Source organism: Toxorhynchites rutilus, chromosome 3 (genome assembly GCF_029784135.1).
Source record: "Toxorhynchites rutilus septentrionalis strain SRP chromosome 3, ASM2978413v1, whole genome shotgun sequence".
Classification (NCBI taxonomy): Eukaryota; Metazoa; Arthropoda; class Insecta; order Diptera; family Culicidae; genus Toxorhynchites; species Toxorhynchites rutilus.
The window spans coordinates 269,133,328-269,153,855 of NC_073746.1; the positions used below are offsets into that span (position 1 = coordinate 269,133,328).

A 20,528-nucleotide genomic window follows, 5' to 3' on the forward strand; every position below is an offset into this window, starting at 1 on the left:
TTCCTCTTTTTGTTCTATTTCAGTTACTGGACGCAAAAATACTGAGAGAGATCCTCTCGCGAGCGATAAACTTCTACGCTTCGTATATTATTGACCTGTCCATATTTCCCCCACTACATGTCCATTATAATACCCGCATCGATAAAAATGTTCTACTTTTCGGCTTGTTTAAATTTCAGTAAAAAACATGAAAAACACATTTTTATAAAACATTTGGCCAATTATTTCGAAAACTGCTCTTAAAATTTTAAAAATATGAGTTTCCAAAGATACAATTGTAGTTTTTCTCAACATGTCCGTCTTATTCCCATCTCCCCTATATGTTCGTGAAAGGTTACTTGCATGACACATTGTGTATCATTCGATACTGATCGAAATCCAAACACTGGATTTTAAGATTAGATAAGTAATTAAATAACCAATGTTGTGGAATTGTTGCAACAAGTGGAATATGCACAGAACATTATCAAACCTACAATAACTGTTATGCAGATCAAATATATCAACATTTATCTTACGAAATAATCCTTACTCTCCCGTTGCAGATGTGCCGTCAGAAGCCACCGATACCGAATCAGCGCGTCCTCCAAGCAGCATCAACAATCCATTCGCGAAAACCAACATTGCAGACAACAACGGCAGCAATGGTATGCTGCAGCTCGTAAAACCATCTACACTCTCATCAGCGGCGTCTAATCTTTCGTCGAACGCAGCATCTGCCACTACACTAGCGAGTGTCTCGTCCATTTTTGGCAAGAGCATACTCCGGCAGCCGAGGCTACAGTTCACAACATCACTTATGAACTCAAATCCACTAGCCGCTGGGGGAGCATGCAACAGCAACACTACTGGAAACAACACCATCAACAGCTCCACTGCCTCGGGATCTTCCGGTTCTGATGGGCCATTCTCTCTTCATCGGAAACCATGCACGCAGTTGAATTCTTCGAAAATCTTCACCAACGCCTTATCGGCGAGTCTCGGATCATCCAGTACCGCTGTACCGGCAGTGACAACTGCTGCAAACCCGTCCACAACTACCAGTTCCAATTGCAGTATTTGCGAAATCGCATCCAACACACGGTATTACCAGCAAACCACTAAGAAGTACAGCGTCAGCTGTTGTGATGTTTGCCGAAAGTTCATCTCAAAAATGATTAAAAAGTTGGCCAGCTCATCTAGTCCCAATAGCCACATCACAATGAAATGCAAGAATGAGGGTAAATGCTCAGTCGGTCCACCAACGATGGTACGACCAGATCACATTAAAACCCGACATATTTTCAAGGAAAGGTGCCATGCTTGCTGGTTGCGGAAGTGTCTTGCAAGCTTCCAATTGCCTCCGGTTCTGAAGATTCGTCTCACTCAAACCCTACCGCCAAGTCTCAGACAGATCGAAGGACCCATCGTGCCATCGAATAGTGCTGCCGTGAAGAAGGAATCGGTTGAAAATAACATCTTTTCCAATTCACTGAGCAGTAGCCAAACTGCGTCCACTTCTAGAATCCTTTGGAATACCGAGAAAGGCGAGTTTTCCAAAACTGGTTCGTTCCCTACGCTTTCGAATCCTTTGGTTCAGAACAACAACACGTTCGGCAGTTTGCCCCAGCTCAAGTTGAACATAACCGATAAGGTTATACACTCATCTCCAAGTGCGCTTGCGAGTCCTCAAGGAGGGAACAAGAGTCCTCCGGTCAACAATAATGAACTGCCAGTCGCGAAAGAGAAACAGGACAAAGTCGAATCAGAAATGGCAACCGTCACGGACGTTGCAGAGACTAAAAGTGTTAGAATTACTCGGAGTAAACCCGAGGTATCTACAGCGTGTACTGTCACAGCTGCCAGCACTTCAACTGTATCTACAACTGCCACAGCCACAGCACCAACATCTGCACAGGTTACTGTCTCTACGACATCTGCCGTTACTGCTACAACAACCCCGTCCATAGCAGCGACTACAAATGCACCGAATGACAAACGACAACGTATAGACCTTAAAGGTCCCCGCGTGAAACACGTTTGCCGAAGTGCTTCCATCGTACTTGGACAACCGCTGGCAACCTTCCCCGACGATGCTACGGCATTGGAGAATATTGAAACACCTCCTAGCGATAGTGTAGCCGATGTTGCTGACGATATCGCTTCTACGATGGATACTCCAATAGATGTAGCAGCAGTATCGATACCTGATGCCGCCAAACCAAGCGAAGAATCTCAATGTGCAAACTGCAAGGAACCAGACAGCCTAGTTTTGTCCCCGCCGGCAACACCTGCCGACTTGGATACTAGTGGCTCGACGGAGAAGGAACTTGTGATTGATGAGGATAAGCTATCGGAAACTGATATAACCACTCCTACGAAAGAGGTAGAAATGAAAGTTTCCAAAACAGATCTGCCGTCACAGCAGATGAAAATCGAGCTGGAGGTGAAGGAAAAAGAAAGCATCAGTCGAAAGGTTGAGGAAATCGAACGACCAACCACCAGAAAAGCAGCATCCTCTATCCGGCCACAGGTTCTGAAGCAAAACATTAACGCTATAACAAAAAGTTTCAACACCAACATTCGAACTGCTGGGCAGCTAGCGGCCTCAGAGATTCCTAGCGTTCCGCTGATTTCGATCGACTTCTGGGAGAACTACGATCCGGCAGAAGTCAGCAGAACCGGGTTCGGTTTGATTCTCTCAGAAGACGTCCCGCTTAAGGCGCTGTGTTTTTTGTGCGGTAGCTCAGGCCTTGACGAAATGCTTTTCTGCGTTTGCTGCTGCGAACCGTACCATCAGTATTGTGTTAAGGATGAATATAATATTCGCCACGTTTCTCTGGATGATACCAACGTGAGTTTGCTGGAGCTAACAACCACTACGACCGTTGGAAATTGTCCACAGCAGCAAGCTTTGAGTCGGTTCAATTGGATGTGTCCCCGCTGCACGGTGTGCTACACTTGTAACATGGCTACCGGTAGTAAGGTTAAGTGTCAGAAGTGCGGGAAGAACTATCACACCACATGTCTGGGGACGAGCAAACGGCTGCTGGGCGCTGATAGACCATTAATTTGTGCAGCCTGCCTCAAGTGCAAGAGCTGCTCCACAACGAATGTGACCAAATTCATCGGCAATCTGCCGATGTGTACACCGTGCTTTCGGTTGCGACAGAAGGGCAATTTTTGTCCGCTGTGCCAACGTTGCTATGAGGACAATGACTTCGATTTGAAGATGATGGAGTGTGGTGACTGTAAGAGGTGGGTCCACGCCAAATGCGAAGGCCTCACCGATGAGCAATACAACATGCTGAGTGCGTTACCCGAGAACATCGAATTTATCTGCAAGAAGTGTGGGAAGAGCAACGAGAATGCCAACGTTTGGAGGGATGCCGTCGCAGGGGAGTTCAAAGCGGGTCTGCTAAGTGTGGTTAAACTATTGAGTAAAAGCCGACAGGCGTGTACGCTTCTGAAACTGAGCCCACGAAAAAAGACCAACAATTGCACCTGCTCGATTAGCTCTGGAAAGTGCATCTCTTTCTTCGGCTTTAGCTCGACCAAGGAGGAATCGGGGGCAGTTTCGAAGAAGGCGAAACTCGACGAAGATTCTATATATGACTTTAATAGCGAGAACAGTAGCAGCAATTCCAGTTTTCCGCCAACAACAAAGTGCTACTGTTCGCTGAGGCCTGCCAAATCGACAGATATCAGCTTGGTGGACATAAAACAGAAGATAAATGCAAACGAGTATTACTCCCTGCAAGATTTCAACTACGATATGCACACGTTGATCAATTCGATAGGTTCGGAGGATTTATCGACTACCTATAAAGAGTTCCTAAGTGAAACGTTTCCCTGGTTCCAAAATGAAACAAAGGCATGTACGGATGCCCTCGAGGAAGCCATGTGTGGGGAGGAGATGGGCGTGTACAGCCACGTGACCGGTATGGAACTTGAGCAGGATCAAAAAGTACCGAGTATTGATATTCCGCTGGACGAAATAGATAACTACTTTTACGAGTCTGTTGAAGCTAAGGACAGCCGTTCGTGTATGCTGTGTAAGCAGCAGGGCGAGGGATTACCTTTGCACGAGTCTCGACTATTGTATTGTGGCCAGAATAACTGGGCACATGCGAATTGTGCACTGTGGTCTGCCGAGGTGTTTGAAGAAATCGATGGATCTCTGCAGAATGTTCATTCCGCCGTTTCGAGGGGCCGTTTAATAAAGTGCTGTCACTGTGGTGTAAAGGGGGCCACTGTTGGGTGCAACGTGAAGAACTGCGGAGAGCATTATCATTTTCCGTGCGCTCGACAGGTGAACTGTATTTTCATGCAGGACAAAACCGTATACTGTACACAACATTCGGCAGAGGCTAGCAGAAAGAAGTGTCAGGTGGAGAAAAATTTCGAAATCAACCGATCGGTGTATGTGGAGCTGGATCGGCGAAAAAAGAAGTTCGTCGAGCCGAGCAAAGTGCAGTTCATAATGGGATCCTTGAGCGTTAAGAAGCTGGGCCACGTCGTACCTATGTTCAGTGATCACCCGGACGCGATTGTACCGGCCGATTTCGAATGCACTCGACTCTACTGGAGTTCGAAGGAACCGTGGAAAATTGTCGAGTACAAAATCAAGACGACCATTCAAAACAACAGCTACTGCTACGGTACGGATCTTGGGAGGAACTTCACGGTAGATCACACGTTGAACAGTAGCTTGGTTCAGTGGGGTCTCACACAGATAACTAAGTGGCACAACAGTTTGAATAGTGATGAACAAGAAGCTGAACAACCGCTACCCAACATTTCGGCGGGTGTGCAAAAAGAAAAGACAGTAAAGCAATTGCTGGAGGCGGTTTGTGGACCGGGAGATGACACTAACGATGAAGAGCCACAGAACAATAACGATCTACTACCGCAGGAAATCAAGGATGCTATTTTCGAAGATATTCCACACGATATTTTGGATGGTATCAGCATGCTAGATATATTACCAAAGCTCATGACTTACGACGATCTTATTGCTATGGATTTGAAGAACGAGAACAACTTCAACGCAGAGATTCTGAAGGAGGTTAACGTGGGCGGTGGCGGCGGCAGTAGTAGTAGTAATAGTGGTAGCAGCAGTAGCAACAACAGCACCAACACTACTGGTGGAACCAAGGTGGATGAGATGGATGTTGACGAAGATGACATTAACGAAGCCATCATGAAATATACCAGTGGGGAATTGAGTAATGATGGCTGGATGAAGAGCAATGGTGGGATGCCTGGTATTGAAGATGCGCTGCTGACTTCTATGAAGCAACCGTCGTCCAGCCGGGAGCTAAAACGAAGCAAATCTGAATTTTTATCACGAGCAGCAGTAGCGGGCGGACGTGTTGCTGGTCAACGGTCGGGAAGTTTTTCGTGGAACTCGAAGCTCGAGTCCACTGCCGCTGTTGTGGCTAAACGAAGGAAGATAAGCAAATTGGCCGACGTTTTTTCACTGAGCAGAATCAAGGATGACAATCCAGGAACCATGCTGGAACGTCGGAAGTCGTTACCAAACGAAGAGTTTATCTGGAGTGCCACTAACAGGAAGGTAACCGGAGAGAGTTTGAATGATGGAGTGAGCGTATTCGAAAAGCTGAAAATTTCCCAGCTAGACGGAATGGACGATTTTTGCGGAGAATCAGGAGAGATAAAAATCTATTCGTCCAACATGATGGAAGCTCCTGTTAAATGCGATCGATGTCATGCTACATACAGAAATCAAGAGTCCTATCAGAGGCATTTAAGTTCTTGCGAAGTCCTTTCCACCAGCGAAAGTGATTCTGAAACACGATCACCGCGGCTGCTGAGTCCCGAGCAGCAGCAAGCCCAAGTGGCAAATCAAATTGGGGCCGGAGCATTTATCCTTCCCCAAACTTCAAACTCTCAAGCGATGACCACCGACATGTTTGGACAGCTAAGCCAGTCCCAGTCGCAGAATCCAACTATCTCGGTTATTTCCGGTCTCAACAATCAGACTATAAATCTGAACAACTTAAACAATCAAACTATACTTTCCAATATTCCGGTCTCGATGCCGATCACAATCAACCAACTCTCGTCTGGAATTCCAATACAAACGTCTACTGGAACGCATCAAATCCCAATACAGAGTACCCTTTCGAATCTCGGTGGAAATATGATCATCTCAAATCAAGGACAAATATTCACTCAACCTGTGAACTTCCAGCAGCAGCTCGACAATCAGCAAGGATATGTTCAGAACAAACAGAGATTCATTCAACCTGCCACTACCACACAACTTCCGCACACAATCTCTCTTGCGAATAACATTGTCAACACAGGTAACGCAATCAACGTACTTCCCCAGCAGCATCAGCAACAAATCATCTCTATTGGAGCTAATGGACAACCCCAGATTGTCACTGTTACGGCTCCCCAACAGCAACAACAACAGCAGCAACAGCAGGCCTGTATTATGCAAAACCATCACACCCAGAAGAAGCAGCTTATATTTCCCACGGCTTCGCCCAAGAAGCAAATAATAACAAAAGTGTCACATTCACCAACGCCTATCAAAGCAAAAAGGACCCCAACTGCGACCGCCACTTCTAACAATATAAATAAATCGATTCAAATGAAGAGGCAAGAGCCCATTACCATTCAGCAAGCTGCAACACCCCAGCCACATCACACTATCCAAACGGTAACTCAACAACCAGTGTCCGCACAGCAGCAGCAAATCCAGCTTATCAATACATCCTCCTACCCACTGATTAGACAGGCCAACACAACAGCCCCTCATCAATCAACGACTGCATCAGCGAATTCCATCATTTTCCAGCAGCCCAACCAACCGATCATCGTCCAACAAGTCGGAGGCAATCAAATATCCTACGTAACGGATCAAAATCAAGTGCAATACTTGGCACCAACAAACGTACTTGCCCAGAATGGGTTCACGATGACTACAGCGGGCGATGGGACGTTAGCAACAGCGACTAACAATATTCTTATCCCCAATGGCACTGGAGGGTACTCGATGATTCCTGCCAGTGCTCTACAGCTGGCGGCCCCACAGCCTCAAGTAATCGGCACAATTATCCAGCCCCAGGCCACCACCATACAGTGTGGAATGATGTCCACAGAGCAGATGGTGCTGGGAGCAGCGGCGACGCCCACTCTGGAGATGGTAACCGATCCGACTTCTGGCTGCATGTATTTGACCAGTCCTTCTGTTTACTACGGACTAGAGACGATTGTTCAGAATACGGTCATGTCTTCGCAGCAGTTCGTTTCGACAGCCATGCAAGGTGTGCTTAGTCAAAACTCAAGCTTTTCCGCTACCACAACCCAAGTGTTTCAGGCGAGTAAAATCGAACCTATCGTTGAGGTACCAACCGGTTATGTTGTGCTGAATAACGACGGCACCACCACCCAACAAGGGCTCACACAAATGCAACTGCAGACTCCCACCGGCATAATGCAGCAGGCTCAGATCCAACCAACACCCTCGGCGACACCACAGCCCCAGCAAGTACAGGTCAGTCAACCGTCAAATGTACAAACCTGGAAACTTGAACCACAATCAACGTTCATTCAACAACAACAACCACAAAATACGCCGCAAACCACAGTCATGAATCCAATCAAATCGGTCCCAGCTGTCAAGACCATCGTATCAAAGGCTCAACCACAGCTCGTGAACAAGGTGATGCCAAACACATCGATAAAGACTGTCCTGGATCCTGTGAATTCGTCTATTCGACTTCAGTCGGTTGGATCTACAACAGTTTATACAACCGCAACTGCTATGACCACAACGAGCAAAGTATCGAACATCATCAAACCAATCACGAAACCTACCACAAATCAAAACAAACCAAAAATTGTAGCAAAACCAGTGAAACACAAGCAATCACTATTGTCACCACCACATTCTTCCCCACAAACGCATCAACTGCAACAGCAGATTGGCCATGTCAGTTTGCCGGTTGGTGTCACATCCCAGCCTCAGTTGGTTCCGATCAAACCAAGTATTATCAACGAGAAATCGATACACGTTGAAAAGGTTCCTCAATCGGTGACCATAGCCACCAATAAAATCAACTCCAACCCGTTGAAAAGCGCCATGGATTTCATCCCATCTGGTCAACCGTTGAAAGGAACCTCTCTTCTAAAGAAACCGGATGTAAAGCAAATATCGCGCAACCCGGCGAACATACCATTTCCAGGGAATCAATCACAGATACTGCCACAACAGTCGCTCCTGATCAATTCTGCCTCGACGGGCAACTTCAACGTTCACAATATCCAACAGCAGCCACCAGTACAATCATCCCAATCACAAAAATCGCTTCTCTCTTTAATTGATAACAAGAAAAAATCATCCCAAATAACGATGTCGCTCGCAACTAGCAGCTGCTCGTCGACTCCCGCCATACCCGGTTCGCTCTCGATGAGTAACTCTTCGATAACGATCACTCCGACCCAGACGGCGAGCATTACACTACCGACGGCTCCGTATCCGATGCCCCTCTACTCCAACATACCAACCAATGTTGTCAATCCGATCCAACAATCCACCAACAGTATTAACAACAGCAGCTCAATACCACCCACAACCACCACCAGTTCCGGGACTGTTCTAAACCGCCCTACCAACCGGGTCCTCCCGATGCAAGCCACAACAATCTTGCCTAAATCTCCGGATGTTCCTCAAACACCACCACCCCTCAAGCTTCTGAACGGCGGCGGCATGTCGGATATTAAGATAGATGAGCTGTCAATCATACCCAATCACAACACCTTCAGTCCGGAACCACCACCGATTCACGCTGCGATTAATCCTTCTATAGGATTAAAGGTTGGCTCCGATAAACCACTTAAGGAAAACTGTCTCGAAATCGAAATCAAATCCGTCGAATACAGTCCAAACGTCCCGTCGTCACAAAGTCCTCCGCCCGCCGAGACTCATCATCAATTCAATATGATCGGATCTCATCCGAACATTCAGATGAACCTAAACCTCGATCACCAAGATTCGACGATTCCGGTCAGTAGCGCTTCTTCCATGATGTACCCGGTAAATATATCCCTTCCGCCGACCGTCGCCGAGATCCGAATAAACCCAGTAGAACCACCGAGAATCTCTATGGAAATGTCAAAGTGTTCTCTACTGCAGGAGACCGAACAAATGATTGTCGAAAGCATGCAGGATGACCGGTTGGATGCAACCAGTGTGGATTCGCACAGTCTGAATGACGAATCGGAATCACCGGATATAAAAAACAAAATATCCGAGATTTTGGACAACCTCGAACAGCAGACGAACGAGGAAGATGAATTCAGTGAGTGCAAAGACTCGGACAATTCGGACCTCTTCCTTACAATCGAAGAGGAACCAGCCATGGAAATCTCCAGTCCGATCAAAAGCCACGAAGAGCAGAAACTTGTGGAAGAGCTAAACCAGGAACTGGAAGCAAGTGCGAATGCATCACCAGCTGGATCGATACACGCTCCAGAGTTGACAATTTCGGTTGAGTCGATTTTTGCGCCTGAGCCGAAAAAGGACGACGATTCGGGTTATGATGCCGCAGAACAAAAGGATGGACTAGAGCTTATTTCCAACGTGACAAGCCCTACCCCTAGCACAAGCAGTCATTTGTTGACAGCAAGCGAGACACAGACCGAGATTCCTGTCGTGGCCAAATTTATGAATCCACTATCGACGAGCAAACCGCCGCAAATCAGTAGCCCGAAGCTGCTGTACGAAATTCAATCCCAGGATGGTTTTGTTTACAAATCAACATCGATTGTTGAAATATGTGACAAACTGTTCGAAGCGGTTCAAATCGCCCGTAAAGCTCATGGTCTGCAGCCGCTTCCGGAGGGACAACTAGAAGAGATGGCAGGCATTCAAATGCTGGGGCTGAAAACTAACGCCATCCGATATCTGCTGGAACAGCTGCCAGGCGTTGACAAGTGTTCCCAGTACAAGCCACAATATCACAAAAAATTGCCGTCTGATAGCGCTGTATCGGTTGGAAATGGCATTTCCTCCATTTACGCCGACTATTTCGACGACATAAAAGAGAATCCGTACGAGGCAGCAAGATGCGAACCGTACAGTTCACGGTCGGAGTACGATATGTTCAGTTGGCTCGCATCGCGTCACCGAAAACAGCCGATGCCTGTCGTTTCACAGAGCCTTGATGACGCCGTGATTCCTAGGTAAGTGCAAACTAACATTTGGCTCTTGGAGTAAATATTTCATTTTAAAGATATCCTCGTTTTTTTTTATTACAGACGAGGTAGTGGCAGTAATCTCCCAATGGCGATGCGTTATCGAACATTGAAGGAAACGTCCAAGGAATCTGTGGGTGTTTATCGGTCACACATTCACGGTCGTGGTTTGTTCTGCAATCGCGACATCGAAGCCGGTGAGTGTAGAATTTTCCCTCAAACCAAAATATGCTATCAATGGGAATCTTTTTCATTATAACTTTGTATTATAACATACTATTTGAAGCATATTTTAAGTTGCTTTTCATGCAATATGATGCCGTAACAACCAAAATCCTGATGTTCTATAACTATAGAACCAGATGAAAAACGAAATTCTTATACAAAATAGATATTTCGCATGAATCACAACAAGTTTACAATTCGTATGTCATCCTTAGTTCTAAATCAGTTCATAGAGCATATTCGGTGTGTTTTCGACCAAACCAAGACATTGATGTGGTAAACAATCTGCACAGAGAAAATTCAAACTGAGAAAATTCAAACCACCAAACTTCCGCCTCCGAAGTTACGAGTCGAAAAATGACATGACTCGTTCGGTAAATCCCTTCAGTATGAAGTAATACTATCCAGGTTGAATTTATTTTCATTAGAGAAGATCACCTGAATTAGTGAATCAGACAAGCAAGCATGATCCGCAATTTTGGATATTTTTATTTATTTTTTTATTTTAGAGACCTGCGGTGTGCTACACATCGCAGTCAAACTGGCCACACTATATTTCAGCAACAACTCCAGTGACAGATCTGTGAACTGATTTCATTCTTGTTTGGACGCGTCCGTTTTCCTTCCGCTTTGTACTTCGCGTTATATTTATTCACGTAATAAAAGCCACACTGAGTTTCATTCCGATAATATTTCGCTATTTTATTTCGTGCACTTCAGACCTTTAGTCACCTGGGCTGGTTTGTCTCTGTAGAAACGGTCATTAATAATGCCGCAAGATGAAATTACAAAAATTTTTACAATATACATCAAACATAATTTTACATTGAATTTAACAAAGGTTAGAAAATATCATTATCTTGAAATCTTCGAACCTAGTGATGGAACCTTTGAAGATGACGGCAAGTTTGTTGCTGAAATATAAAGCCCTATTCTTTATTCCGACGGATTTCCATTTCGTTCGAAACCGTTATTACGTTCGAATTATAATTTCGCATTCTCTATTTCGAGCGTTTTGCACGTTGAATGTTCGAAGAGAAACAGATCGAAAGAAATGCAAAAACAACTCGAACGGAATACAGAATGGAATTTTATCAAGTCGTTCGAAATATTTCGAATCGATCGAAATACAGAATAGGGGTGATAGTCTGTTACTTCTGTCGCTCATCCCGAAAACCAACACCCAATGATCCCTTAGAGCCGTTCGTATACCTTATATCGTGGAAACGGTATTTTCCTGCTGTCATTGCCATGAAAGTCTGTTGTAAACCGACCGGGCTTGCTCCAGCTAGAAAAACTTGTTCCTGATACCGTTTTCCACTCGATCAGCTGGGAAACTCCAATCATTCGCCCTAGACCAAATTTGTTTCACCAAATTGGGAGAATTTGTTTCATGAAAAGATTGGAATGGTTTTTTGTTTTTTTTTCTGTATTACAGTGTCTTTCAACACTTTTGGCTGTGTCGTCACTTTTACCTTCCATTTCGAAAGAATGTCGGGAGTGAGAATTGAACTCGTGATCTTTAGCGTGAGAAATATGGATGTTACCACTACACCAAATCGCCTCCACAGGTTGGAATGTGACGCCCGCTACAAAACGGTATTACTAAGCACAGTCAGGCGTGTTTTCTCCCTACCGCTGGTTTTTGCAAGAACTTGCAATCTTGGACACGGTCGCAGAATCGATGAGTAAGTGGGAAGGTTGTTCTATATTGTCAGCGTATACAGAAACTACTGTTGTAAATGGCAGTCAGCCCGTTGTGCTTTGTTATAAATTGGTGCTAGTGTTTTGGAAATTTGTCTCCGACCAAACACATCAGTTCAAGGCCCTGATGTCTGTGGCCGCATATCACCATATGGTCATTCTTCCGCGAGTTTTTGGACAGGAAGGTACCTAGACGTTTGTTCGCTCTCTAGAGTCTTGGATGTACAAGAGTTAAACTTTGAAATTGACCGGCAACTTTTAACAGTGTTGCTGCTCTGATCGATCTTGGGTATGGGTATTATGATGCAACCCTCAGGAAATTCATGCATCGACCAGAGAGGAACACTTTTAAAAAATTGTTCCATTTCCGTTGATCGAAAACACTACGCGGGAAAATTGGTCACCAAGCTGGGCAATATGACCATGGGGCTATTTGGCAACTGTCACGTATATTTCATTGGATTTCATTCAGTTTGCATGTATGAAAAAAAACAATGTGATCAAAGTGATTGGACTGCAATTTTACGTTACTCAAAGCAGAAACAGAGAATATCTGTGCAGTTAGGTGCCCACGAGTGGCATCGATAGCATTGGTTCCATCCATCACCGCCCGTAGAGGAACTGAATTTTGCCCCAGAGTAGCAACATAGGGTATACTTTGGAAGATTCTATAATCGTTATTCTGTGCTCGGCACCCAGCGTTCAGCTGCTTTTTTCCCCGCATTGCTAGGATTTTGGAATTTCTTGTCTGTACCTGTTGAATGAAGATAATAATTTTTAGTTTACTTGCTTCTTCTATTGACAAAAGATAGTTACTGGAATCACTGATGTCTCATCGACGTTGAATTGCCTTACTGGTGGAATGTTGTATAGCTGATGTACGTCCTCTAGTAAACCGTAGAATTTCCCGACTGTAACGCGATTGAATACTTGTACCCTGGCGGCGGAGGTTGCTCCTGGTGTCCACAGTGAGAATTGTGGGTGGCGCTTTGGAAAACCAGCCAACTAATCTATTCCGGCTAATTGCTTTTGGCTATTGGAAGGATGAGATATATCATTTCTTTGGCCAAATCATACGCCAGTTCCGGATTTCTCTCATCGTAACACCTTAGAACCGTTGTTCCATAGCAAGAAAATAATTTACAAACTCGTTCTCTTGCTCCGTCGTAAAAACATTACCAAATGATCCGAGCAGCTAGAGACACAATGCACTAAGACTGCATGTCGCACTGACGTACCACCAGCAGATTTGGGCGAATTTCACCCCGCCCAAAATCGTTTTGTAGATTCCAATATTTCTGAACATTCACATTTCTCTCCAAATAGTTTTTCCAATAGTAATTCAATTAGCGCCTTCACTAAACACCTTTCGAATTCGATTGAATTTCAGCCCCTTTCTTATTTTGTAGATAAAACGGATCACATATTTGATTAATTCAGTTATGTGTGGTTACGTTCTTCGTTGCGAATAAATGTAATGAATTAGTATGGACGTAAAGGGTGTGTCACATCAAATTGCATCACGGAAAAATAAAAACTATTAAGCAACTTTTGGCATTTTCTTTTTATTCATACTTCGAGCCCAAGCCCGTATGCTCGCACCTTCCTCTTTACCCCGTCCATAAGGTTCTGTACAACGTCAGGTTGTAGTTTTTTTTTTAACAGAAATCCATTTTCTCTTGAAGTCCGCCTCCGATTTGACAACTTTTGGGTTCTTCCGGAGGGCCTGCTTCATAATCGCCCAATATTTCTCTATTGGGCGAAGCTCCGGCGCGTTGGGCGGGTTCATTTCCTTTGGCACGAAGGTGACCCCGTTGGCTACGTACCACTCCAACACGTCCTTTGAATAGTGGCACGAAGCGAGATCCGGCCAGAAGATGGTCGGGCCCTCGTGCTGCTTCAATAGTAGTAGTAAGCGCTTCTGTAGCCACTCCTTAAGGTAAACCTGCCCGTTTACCGTGCCGGTCATCACGAAGGGGGCGCTCCGCTTTCCGCAAGAGCAGATCGCTTGCCACACCATGTACTTTTTGGCAAACTTGGATAGTTTCTGCTTGCGAATCTCCTCCGGAACGCTGAATTTGTCCTCTGCGGAGAAGAACAACAGGCCCGGCAGCTGACGAAAGTCCGCTTTGACGTAGGTTTCGTCGTCCATTACCAGGCAATGCGGCTTCGTCAGCATTTCGGTGTACAGCTTCCGGGCTCGCGTCTTCCCCACCATGTTTTGCCTTTCGTCGCGGTTAGGAGCCTTCTGAACCTTGTATGTACGCAGGCCCTCCCGCTGCTTGGTCCGCTGGACGAATGAACTTGACAAATTCAGCTTATTGGCGACATCCCGGACCGAACTTCTCGGATCACGTCTAAACTGCTTAACTACTTGTGATCTTTTTCACTGACGGAGCATCCATTTTTGCCGTTCTTCACCTTCCGGTCGATGGTTAGGTTCTCGAAGTATCGTTTTAGTACTCTGCTGACCGTGGATTGGACGATTCCCAGCATCTTACCGATGTCCCGATGTGACAACTCCGGATTCTCGAAATGAGTGCACAGGATTAATTCACGACGCTCTTTCGTTCGACGACATTTTTCCAAATTTACGAAAAATTGACAGTGAAGCATGGCCAACGTGATCTATACACTCTTATCTGATTATAAGCGAAAGCTGAAGATATAATTCCAAAAATTAAATTTCTACAGCGTTTTTTCCGTGATGTAATTTGATGTGACACACCCTTTATGTTATTCATATATCGTGGACTACGACATATGTGGCAGTAGATTTATCGAACGAGTAATGTTTTTTTCATATCCCTTCAAACTTGTTGCATCTCTTAAGTGTACATGCTGCTTGGACCGCAGATTTGCTTGGTTGAATCTGGTTAATTTCAGGTATTCAGTCTTTATATTGTCGAATGCATACTGTTGGAACAATCGGTATCGCAGCAAATGATTATCAACATCCTACCTAATCATCAAACGGTATGCGAAGAATTTCGAACTGACGGCATTGGAATATATGCTTATGCGGGCGCTACACGATTCGTCCAACGTTTCATTCGAACGTTGGTTTCAAACATTTGACTCGATGAATCGACAAATGTTGTGACGAATGTGCTGCTACACGGTGAAGTGAATGTTCGATTCAATGCTATCGGTCCAAACAATTGGCGAGTATTTCGATCGAATGTAAATTGTTTTTATTTACCATCTAAAACGTTAGGAAACTGGTTGATGATATGAGTATAGAAACTGCTGCCGTTGCAATTGCACTGATATCGGGCTGTAAATTAAAAATGCTTGAAATCAACATTATTAAATTTCAATATTTTGCCGAATATTTTGAATTTTATGAACCAATTTCATAGTTCCTTCATTTAAAACTTGTAAACAAACCAATCTGTCAAAGATAGATTCGGACGAATCGTGTAGCGGTGTATCGAATGGCATCGAGTGTCGAATCAACGAATGACAAAAACTCTTTGACTCGTGCCACTCACGTTGGAAGCAAGGAGCTGGAATTGACAAGTGGTTCGTTTTCGACAGTATGATGATAAGGCATGGAAGATGCGAGAGGGGATAAAAAATCACAGCGACTTTTTTTGTTTATAAACCAAGCAGGTCTAATTTTTATGCTACATAGCGGTCCACACCAACATATACATACGCTGGGCCGGTTTCAATCGAACTAGCTGTTGTGTCTCACAACCCGTACGATCAGGTGAGTCTCCAGCTAAAGCAGCTGTCGCCGGGAAACGATATGCATGGATATCCACAGCGTATCGCTATCACTCAATCCTAATGGGTCGCCAACGACTAATTCCACCAAAGCGAATGGAACTTAGAGCAGTACGGCACAAACCCGCCGGTAGTAACCCTTTCATATACCCACTAGCAAAGCTCCCACAATCGCTCCAATCCCAGCAGCAACAGCAACAACCCTCACGTTCCGTAAAACATCAATGCAGACAACAACTTGCAGCAGTCACCGAAACACAACAATGATGCCAACAGCGTAAACAAAACCAACGTTTATGCGCAGCAAACACCTAGCGGTATGCACTCATCATTGCATGCCATTTGTTATCCTCTTTCTCGGAAAACTCTAGCCGTTCGTTTGGTCGCTGTCAATTCGAACTCAAGTAATGGCTGAACAGCAGTTCTGACATAACGTTCCACCTTACTATACCGCCTTGGTTGGAAGCAAGGAGCTGGAATTGACAGGTGGTTTGTTTTCGACAGTATGAGGATAAGGCATAGAAGATGCGAGAGGGGATGAAAAATGACAGCGACTATTTTTGTTTATAAACAAACCAGGTCCAATTTTTATGCTACATAGCGTTTTCTGCACACTAACAATTACCTACGCTGGACCGGTTTCAATCGAACTAGCTGTTGTGTCTCACAACCCGCACGATCAGGTGAGTCTCCAGCTGAAGCAGCAGTCGTCGGGAAACGACATGCCTGGATATCCAAACCGTACCGCTGCGCTCACTCAATCGTAATGGGTCGTCAACGACTAATGTGATCAAAGCAAATGGAACTAAGAGCAGTACGGTACAAGCCCGCCGGTAGTGGCTCCTTCATATACCCACTAGCACAGTTCCCACAATCGCTGAATTGCCAATCCCAGCAACAACGGCAACAACCCTCACGTCCCGTAAAACAGCAATGAAGACAATAACTTGCAGCAGTCACCGAAACACAACAATGATGCCACCAGCGTAAACAAACAAACACATAGCGGTATGCACTCTTCATTGCATGCCATTTGTTATCCTCTTTCTCGGAAACGCTAGCCGATCATTTGGCCGCTGTCAATTCGAACTCAAGTAATGGCTGAACAACAATTCTGACATAACGTTCCACCTTATTATACCGCCTTGGTTGGTCACCGTAGGTCACCGCGTATAACGAAAATCGCGGATAGCGCAATGAAGGGTTGAAAATGAGGTATAAACACGAAAAAAGATGTTTTAGCATAAAAACTATGTTCCATCAATACAGAAAGCATTGAAGTATCCATCTGTAAGGTCATGTACACCAATGTTCAGATAATGTGAAAGTCATGACCAAAACAAAAGCGCAAGACTACAACTCAATGATAAATTTCGGAAAGGTCAATGAAATTACTAGGGAACTCGCTTTTGCGGATAATCGAGGTTCTACTGTATTCCAATGTCGTCTGGAATAACCAAACCAACACCTTGTGATCGTGATGTTGTTTTTGCAACTTACTATTGTTCAGATGTTTCATTACACGGCACACTATTGTTTATTCGCCGAAAATTAGTAAAAAATATCCTTGAATTTAGCGTACGGTTTTAGTAGCAGTGCAATATAGGTGGACCAGTCTCAGGATAAGAAAAAAAATAATCAGTTAATGAATCAGTAGTAAAAACAAAGCATCTTGAACTTTCAAAGCTTTGTGATAGCAGATAATCATTACCCATTTGAGGCGTATGAGTATTCCCCCCGCAAACGGCGAATAGTCTATCTGCATACAAACTATGTGGAGCTCCACAATCCTACAATTTTATGAGTAAATACGAGTATTTACGTGCTCACGTGAAAAAAAAACGCGATTGGTGTTGAAATATTTGCGCTAATTTATGTTTTTGATTAATTTAAGGTAATCAAGATCTTTTCTAGCCACCAGTTTTCTCGGGACCGAAAGGAGTGTTTTGGGTTGGCGGAAGAATATACTTCGCAAGACCACGTGCTCGATGTCGTAATAGCCTTGGCAATTAACGCGTTTACATTAACTCATAGAATTAGTGATTTGGGAGGGATTATTGTCTGTAGTATGAAGACAATCACCAAAGATTCTTTTGTAGATGAATTTAAACACCATATGAGAAATCCTTTGTGGAAAATTAAACATTAAAGTCGTCCTATCTGCTGTAGCGCATATTTTTAATTCAGTTTCATCGAAGTAAACGCGCTCGGAGAGGAAAATTGAACGCCCGGACGAGAGAGCGAGAATCGTAAAGCGTACGCCATAGAGATACTCATTCAAATGGAGCAAATTCTTGTTACGACATGTAAACAAAACGAGGAAGGAAAGTAACTCAATTATTCGAACTAGATTCAGTCTAGCAATGCTTTGGTCAACTTATAGTTACCAAGAGAGAATTATGGCTTATGTAGGATGTTCATGTTCAACACCTATTCTTTTGGTCAATTCTGGACGTTTCTGGTCAATCGCTAGCTTCAAACAGCCCTTTTGTTGACCGTAGAGAAATTCGAATTCAGTGTATAGCACTAAAAAATATATAAAAAAATTACAAGTATTTTACTGTTACAGTATCGGCACCATAAACACCATTTACAAATCTCGCCAAATTTTTTTGTCAAAAATTGACTTTTTGGCACTCGTTTATTTTTTCGTCCGAAAGGTCATATATATTTTTTAGATAACAGTGAATCCCGACGTTTCATGCAATTTTAAGACGTTTGGCATTTAATTTTTTTTTTCGAAAACAAATCAACATTTTGCAGGATGTCCCGTTTGAAAAATCGAAATAACCATTTTCATTGGCACCAGGGTTGCCAACCATAATTTTGAAAAATTAGAAAGAATAAAAACAGTGGCGTCTCGTCCATATGTGCACCTCGTGCACTGCACAACCTAATATTTGAAAAGTGAAACGCTCCTACTATGCTATGCACAGACTAGACCATAGAAAATAAACGTATGGAAAGTATGGAAAACAAACGGCTCTCCCAGTCCACGCACTATGCAGATTTACGTATACTGATTTCTATTTTGTACCATTTATTCTATGCTCTCCCCAGTCAGTGCACATCGATTAGTGCACAAAAATTACGTATATCTACACACTGATTGATAAAATTGTGTTGAAGCTTCGGGTAACTAAACTGCCAATGTGTTGGCAACGATTTCGTGCAGTGGACTCTGTGCACATGAGAAGAGAACGGAGAACAGATCTCCTCATCAGAAGTCTATCTTATTTCTCTCCCGAATTTGGCCATCCATGCACGCTCCGGATTCGCAATTGGTGCGCTTTGCGTAAGCTACTTTGATATAGCAGCTCTCTGAAAGCCCATTTGGTGCCGATTATTTATCATGTCATTGACATCAGACTCTGTGCCAGGTTTGCCAACAATATTTTTCAAAAAACTGGAAGATTGCTCTCAAAAAAACTGGAAGAAACTGGATCCCATTTTATTTTGAAAAGATTGGTTTTGATTTATCTGAAATGATACTTAGGATCAACGATGGGAGCGACTGAAAAAGCTTATGATTATAGCTATTTAGAACAAATCCCTTCTTGAGCTTCAACATCAGAGCAATTTTTTGAAAAACCTTGTTGCGCCCGTTTTGCGATTTAAATTTCATTACCGTATCACCAGAAAAAAATTGATTAAAAACATAATTTGACTCTGCAAACAAGACTCTAATATTATGTTTAAGAAATATTCTATCGCACTCCATTACACATCTAAACTTATGCAATGTAATATTGAATTTATATACAATCTACTACGCACGATTATGAAAAATAGCTCAAAATAAGAATTAGACTCAGAAATGTTTGAAATATAAGGAAACACGAGATAGTTCAGTAAATCCACAATATTCGAGCACTATTTAACCCCTTTCTTTTGCAATGTTGAACAGAAATTTCTCTCGTTTCTCTCGTTCACCGTGTAGGTGCACAGCTAGTCAATTTACTCACGAGACGCCACTGAATAAAAATTAAAATCAGGAAGAAATCAGGATAGCTCATATTAGATTGTCTGGAAAGTTCGTACCGATTTTTGGGAAAACAAAAGCATCGTTTCACAACCTTTCGCAGCTTAAAAATTCTTTCCCCCAAGAATTTCCCGTCGAAAACTGTTCAAGTTATTTTTTATGCTGACATTAAGTCGAAGTTCTTGCCTTTAAGTGATTTTTGCAGGGACCTGAACCTGTGATAATCTGTAGGTACAATATCCGGTTAGTTTAGTTAATGGGATAGCACATCCCAGCCATATTCCAGAAATTTTCGTTACTTTTATGAAACAAGTCGTTTCAATGTATAGACAAATAGTAAAGGAAGAGTTAATATTACGTGTTTTGTGCACTCAGATATTACTGTATTATTCATCCTTCAATTATCCTTCCAATTCCAGGTGAAATGGTCATTGAGTACGCCGGTGAATTGATTCGATCTACGCTGACGGACAAACGCGAACGGTATTACGACGGTCGCGGCATTGGATGTTATATGTTCAAAATCGACGAAAATTTTGTTGTGGACGCAACAATGCGTGGTAATGCAGCTCGATTCATCAACCACTCGTGCGAGGTAAGTGAACGATCAAACATATCTTCTCGTACTTCTCCTCGAATCACATACATGTGTCTAATCACTCTCTCTTCTTGT

The 20,528-nt window shown here is 43.7% G+C and overlaps 1 protein-coding gene across 1 annotated transcript in view; it reads left to right on the forward strand.

Annotated features, from left to right (window-relative positions):
• LOC129774683 (histone-lysine N-methyltransferase trithorax) overlaps window positions 1-20,528 on the forward strand; it is a 100,355-nt gene that overhangs the window by 77,502 nt on the left and 2,325 nt on the right. Inside the window, exons 3-5 of the mRNA XM_055778524.1 lie at window positions 546-10,200; window positions 10,276-10,409; window positions 20,275-20,450. Coding sequence (XP_055634499.1) covers window positions 546-10,200; window positions 10,276-10,409; window positions 20,275-20,450 — 9,965 coding nt within the window. The remainder of the gene's footprint in view (window positions 1-545; window positions 10,201-10,275; window positions 10,410-20,274; window positions 20,451-20,528) is intronic.